At 55.6% G+C, this 6,375-nt stretch overlaps 1 protein-coding gene across 3 annotated transcripts in view; it reads left to right on the forward strand.

Annotated features, from left to right (window-relative positions):
- The first annotated feature begins 497 nt into the window (after positions 1-497).
- Positions 498-6,375, forward strand: part of HNF4A (hepatocyte nuclear factor 4 alpha) — a 17,057-nt gene continuing 11,179 nt past the window's right edge. For 2 of the 3 annotated variants that reach the window (XM_009637328.1, XM_009637329.2), the window contains exons 1-3: positions 504-618; positions 4,297-4,471; positions 6,313-6,374. In XM_009637328.1, the coding sequence (XP_009635623.1) occupies positions 504-618; positions 4,297-4,471; positions 6,313-6,374 (352 nt within the window). Of the gene's footprint in view, positions 619-3,271; positions 3,275-4,296; positions 4,472-6,312; position 6,375 lie in introns of all 3 variants that reach the window. The other variant, XM_035892881.1, reaches the window with a different exon arrangement.

Below are 6,375 nucleotides of genomic sequence, written 5' to 3' on the forward strand. Positions count from 1 at the left end.
GGCAACCGACTGTGGAGAGGGGAAGGCAATGACTGAAGAGCAACCTTGTTCTCCTGTTGGGGGGGTTTCCAAGCTTTCCACCCCAGGTACAATTAAGACCAACACCGTCAGCTCCGCATCAAGGTCAATAGCCCGGGAAGGTGCTCCCCGGGCGGCGAGCTCCTGCTCCTGCTGTCCTGCCTGCGCCTGGGAGCCAGGATCGGCAAAGCACCTAGAGATTCAATAATAAACAGTCAACAAGAATCACTGCTACTCCACCAAAAAAAAAAAAAAAACAGCTTAGCAGCGTTCGGCAGTGGGTGAGATGATTAAAGATTAACCCCCTGCCTCCTGCCTCCACCCCTCTGGGGAGTATAGGCCTTGAGGCTCAGCAAATCCTTTCAGAGAAATATTTGAAATAAAAGACAACAGATAGGGGACGCAGCGAAGGCAGAGGGAGGCAGAAGGGCCAATAGCCTCGGACAAGGGAATCGGTACAATCTGGCCCGTGTTTGCTGATGATAATGCGCCTTTCCAAAGCCCTAATAGACATGGAGATGGCAGATTATAGCGCAGCGCTAGACCCGGCATATACCACTCTGGAGTTTGAGAACATGCAGGTGCTGGCTATGGGCAACGGTAAGTCCCCTCCATCTTCTCCCCTCCGCAGCGGTGGGACAAGCCAGGGGCTGTGGGAGGACAAGTCCCCGGGGCGGCCGCTGAAATGGCCCCAGGGACGGCTGGGGCGTGGTGAGGGTGCCAGCCGTGGGGCTCCTGGCAGCTCACAGGGGGGTTTCTGCTTCCCCCGGGAAGCAATCGAGGTGGCAGAACAACGTTGTGCTTGGCGCCGGTGGGATGGTGCCCTGCAGCCCAGACACCTTGGGGACAGGCGCACGCCAGGAGCTGGCTGCAATGAGAGGTGCAACCAGACATTCAGCCCGGGGACCGGGGCTGGGGCTGAGCATGGGGGGTGTCTCACCTCCCCCAGGCCCCAACCAGGAGAAAAGACTAGTCAAACATGTCTGAGCAAAACGCTGCCGACAGCTCACCGGACAGACATCCGAGCCTGTGGCTCCCCAGCAGAGCCAGTCCCACCCCAGCGGCAGCTGGAGCTAGGTTTTCCAAGAGCAGAAGGCCATTTAGTGCCTGGCAAGGGTGGAAATCACTACAAAAAGCGATTTAGGGGCTGCCGCTGCAGCTGCCCCGAGGCCACAGCCCTTCCCCTGCAGCGCTGGGGTGCGGGGTGGCACCCCCTTTCCCGGGAGCGCTGCGGGGCCAGGAGGCTCAGCCCCGGCAAGAGGGGCGAGGGGACCTGGCGGGGATAGACAGGCGTTCTCGTCCCCCCAGGAGGGCAGAATAACACTTAACTCACCAGTATTTGCAACACTGGCCCACCCATTTGGGGACCGAGGAGTCCTGGTGATTAAACGCTTGGAGATAACAGGAGATTCCGCTCCAAGTTCCCCCTAAGTTCTCTCTAAATACGAGGTTAATGACTAAACGAAGCACACCGTAGAAAGCGACCCCTCTCCTCCTGCCTGCTGCGTCACCGAGGCTGCTGGGCCACCCCTGTCCTGGAAGGGCTGTGCCGGTGGCACGGGCTCTCCACTCACAGCCTCTGCCTGTCTTCCCCGGGTCACGGCTCTGCTCCGTCGCAGACGTGACACTCTGGTGCCGGTGTTGCTCTGCTGTGCAGTAACCTCCTGCTGCCCGGGGTCGCAGACCCTTCTCTGCTCCTGGGGGCTGGTCCTACCCACCCAGGGGTCTCAGGGCTGAGAGCAGCCCCCTTCGGCTCTGCCGATGCCCATCTGGACCCTCCAGGACAAGCCCCAGTCTTGCTCCTTCTCCATGCCCTCTCCCACCCAGCTTGCAGAAGCTCCTGCCCAGGGGGCTGTGACTCAGCCCCCCCAACCCAAGGGCTCCACGGAGCAGAGGGACACAATAATTTGATATGACAAGATCAGGTGTGGTATGAAATACGCCCTAGGGGTGGCTGAGCTGGCTGAGTCAGGCAGCACCAACACTTCTCCTCCCCTGCCCAGCTCCAGCCCAGGGGCAGGTCTCGCCCCCAGGGCTGCTCTGCCCGTCCAGCAGCTGCCCACACCTCTGCCTGCAAAGCCTCTGCCTCCTTTTCTGGCCGAGGACTGCAGGCGAGCTCGGTCCCTGCCCTGTGCAGCGCTGCAGCTCCAGCTCAGCGGCGACCAAGTCTGCCGCCACCACAGACCAGGCGCACCCCGCGTTCAGACGGGCTCGGGGGCCTCTCGAGGCGCTCCTGTCCTAATGCAGCTCTCAGCTGCGAGGTCTCAAATTTAAAGTCAGATTTTTTCTTTCCCCTGTTTACCTTAATTCCAAGTCAATCCCATTAAACCCACTTCACTGCAGCAGCCAGAAGCCAGTACTTCTGGCACTGCGAAATAAACTCAATTGGAAAACTATCCATTAGGCAATAATTTCATTGTTGTTTAGCTATCAGACTAAGATGTTGCAATTTCTTTGATAATGATGCCAGTTTTTCCTGTTCTACGTTCATCTGACCACAGCATGATATACTGCTAAAAAGGGATGATCTGGGCTGTCACAGATACCCAGGTAATGTGATTACAGGCAGATCAGCTCTTCCTCTCTCGTGTTAAGTCCGATGTTGAGCCGAAACTGGAAACCCAGCTTTCCTTCTGGAATGACCTTCATCCAGCTGAGCCCTTGGGGGGCATTGGGAGGAAGGATGTTTTCAGAGGCAAGCCCCTTGTAGGGATGAGAGACAGCCAGAAGGGGCTTGGGAGCGGAGAGCTTTGCACCGGCACTGCTGGACACACGGAAACGCAGCTGCGTGCTGGGGCGTGCTGGGCAGGGACGCAGAGAGGCAGCAGCCTGGCTTGGAAAGGAATACAGGAGGGACACGAGGAATTCAGAAGACAGAAAGCGGGCAGGGAAATGGAAGGTGCTGCCCAAGCCAGGGAAGGGCTGGCTCCAGATCCCCCATCGCTGTGGGATCCACATGGGTTACTCCTGCCAAGGGAGGACACGCACAGGCCGTGCAGCGTCAGCCACGATATCCCTTTCTCTGCAGAAGAAAAGCTAAAATTGTAGTGTTCCCCAGGCAGCATGGCCTTGGCCTCCCCCAGCACGCATGCACCAGCCACCAAAGGGAGCCCTGCTGGGACCAGCCTTTCTATAGCACCCAGCCCCCTTTCTGCTGGGTGCCAAGAGGAGCTGCTGTGGCCTTCCTAGGGTGAGAGTTAATCGCATCCCTGCCAAACCCAGGGGCCAACAGGCTCAAGTATTAAAATCCCAGCAGGTTTCTATGGCTTTGTAGGTCCTGGGTATCATCTGCAACTGGGATTTCCACTGAGGCAGGGGAATGTGCCTGTGCTGATGCAGGAAAATGTGCATGGGAGGGGACAATTAGATCAACCGAATTAAGGGCTGATCCCTTTAGCCTTGAGGTTTGTTTGGCTTGCTGGAGGGGCTTTAGTGTAGGGCTTGTATGGTTTCGAGCCTTTCAGATGTCCTTTCCTACAGAGGCTGCTGCAATTCCCCATGCTCCCAAAAGAGCCCTGCAAATGCAGCCCCCCTCGGTCTGTAAGGAATGCAAGACACATTGGTCTCAGCTGTGGTGCTACCGGACTCTGGAGGATACCCAGCATACAGCCTCCTCCATCCTATAGCGTCACCCTTTCTTCCTGGGATACCTTCCTTGCATGGGTAGTGTTTGCCCACATCAATTTTCCACCTAAAGTAATTTGAGTTTGTTATGCACTTAAAGTCCTGTTCTCCTGAAGAGCCACCGTGCAGGCTGGAGCTGCACGCCTGGCAAAGGGAGTTGGTCACCTCGTTTCTCTAACAGCATCCGCTCAGGGCTGTCTTGGGCTCTTTCGGTGCTACAACACAAACACCCCTCTAATAAATCAGCTGCTTACCCTGAGCTGTAATACCTCAGCTTTAACTCTGCACCTGCTTTTTCTCTGGCCATGCTACTGCAGCCCAAAGCGTTTGCAAATCCCCAAGGAATTTTGGCTCTGCTCTGTGACTCCTGCAAAAGGGTTTCCACTGTGCCCGAAGGTGTCGCTGGAGTCAGGCCTTTGCGAAGAGGTGTCTCACCCTGGCACACAGGGGGTTTTTGCACACTCAAAATTAAATTACTTCAGACACTCGGAGCACCCCCTACTCCTTACACACCTCTCAGACTGGCCCCTGCCACACAGCCTGGCGGCAGCTGCCTGGCTCCTCCAAAAACCAAGTCTCTCACAGGAAACTGAGTTAGGCAATGCTGTCTGTCTGTCTCATTGTGTTCTTCTTCCCGTGTCCTTCCCCACGCAGACACATCTCCATCAGAAGCAGCCAACCTCAACACTTCCAACAGCATCGGGGTGAGTGCACTGTGTGCCATCTGCGGGGACCGCGCCACGGGGAAGCATTATGGGGCTTCCAGCTGCGATGGCTGCAAAGGCTTCTTCAGGAGAAGCGTCCGGAAGAACCACATGTACTCCTGCAGGTAAGGACAGAGGGGACAGAGTCGTGTGGCTGAAACAAAACAGCCGCTAGGAGCCGAACAGCGAAGCCCTCAAAGCGCAGCAGCATGGCGTTGTCCTCTTTGTCCTCCCTGTGTCCTCCACCACCTTCCATGACCTCACCCCCAGGCTAGGAAGGGTCAGAGACCACTCTCACTCTGGGACTGCCCTCCAGTGATCACCAGGGAAAGACCCTGGGAGGTCTTGCCCCATTCTTGAGGGGCCAAGCACATGTTCTTGCAAATGGCCAACTGTGGGCGCGGCCAGCAAGCAAGGAGGTGCTATGGGGAAGCCCTGTTACAGGTGCTCAGCACCTTGCTACTCAGTGCTCTGAGTGCAGCACAAACCCCACGGACTCCCTGGGGGCACTTCAGTGGCCTCCCACCCCTTCTCCATCGCGAGGTGGAAGTGTGTCTGCCATCCACCTAAAAAGCTGTCACTGCCATGATAAAAGAACATCTAAGGAGCAACAAGCTGGGCGGCATAGTGTGCACGTCTCTGAGGATGAGACACCCATGTTGCTCCTGCATCTCATGTACTGCACCGTGTTGGTGGGGGTAACCCATGGCTCTCTTGTGCCATCAGTGGCTGTGACCTGCCTGCTCCCCACCCTGAGCAACCCACACAGAGTCGCAGAGGAAACCCAGGAGCCCTCAGCTCAGAGCATCCAAAACACTCGGGCTTTTCGAGTGAGTTCCTCCCGATGGCCTGACAGACACTTGGAGAGTGTGAAGAGCAACGTGACTCTAAAATCTGAGTGACAGAAAGAAGCCCCAGGTTTATGAGTGCATGTGAAGCACATTATCACTTGCAGCCCAGGGCTGCCTGAGCTGGCTGCTGAGGGAGCCCCCACCCCACAGCTCCAGTGGAAAAGCCAAGGCGCCCAGTTCTTTGGAGACTAGGCCTTTTTTATAGGTCCAACAGAAAAGCTTAAAAAGCTGCTCTCAGGCATCCATTTGGGCAAATCCTAGCTTGGGGCTTTAAAAAGCATGGTAGGAACAAAACAAGCCATTTCAAAAGCTACAGAACTCGGCATGGCTGGGAGCCCTTTTCCAGCTCTGTACGCCTTTGTCTATACTTTGCAAACATGATCAATCCACAGTAAATTAGAGCAAAATTGCAAGTGAAATTCATGCTGCAAGTGGCCACCGGGTTTGTGCTGCATGCCACAGCCACACACATGGGAGATCAGTGTTTGCCCCATCAAGTGCAATGGATTCAGTGATACAAGTGTGGAGGAAAGGAGCTGGTGGCTGCAGGTGGCTGCAGAGCTGTTTCCACACCAGCAATGCTGTCCAGAGATCAGAACCAACCTGCCTGGGTCCCAGACAGCCCTGGGGAGATGCAGGGACTTAAACCCACTTCTTAACCTTACTAGCTCAAGAACAACCTTCTATCCTTTTTTTATTCAGAATAAATGCATTCTTCCACCACTCTAACTGGGATCTAACTTACAACAGAGGCTACCAAGTTGGCTCTGACCCTTCTGGCTCACACTTTGAACTTCACTGCAGCTTGTTAGTCCTTCGTGAGCACCCTATGCCTAGTGGTTAGCGAGTACGACCAACAACCTGAGCTCCTGCACACGACTGTCAGCTCTAGCCTGTCCTTACTGAACATCCAGAGGTAGAGCAGAGGGCTGAGATGTTCAGTGCAAAGAAGAAACCTCAGGTTAAAGCAAGCATGGAAATGGCACAGACCGTGGCTCCTTTCTCAGGGTGAACTCCTGGGAACCTGCTCTGAGCCTAGCTTGGAGCTTGGGGCTCTGTTTTTTCCTGCCTTCAGGCTCAGTCTTGCTGCTCCTCACACCTCTCTTTCTTCCCAGGTTTAACAGGCAATGTGTGGTAGACAAAGACAAAAGAAACCAGTGCCGATACTGCAGGCTTAA

This window comes from Egretta garzetta, unplaced genomic scaffold, assembly GCF_000687185.1.
Source record: "Egretta garzetta isolate BGI_Z169 unplaced genomic scaffold, ASM68718v1 scaffold214, whole genome shotgun sequence".
NCBI classification, from domain to species: Eukaryota; Metazoa; Chordata; class Aves; order Pelecaniformes; family Ardeidae; genus Egretta; species Egretta garzetta.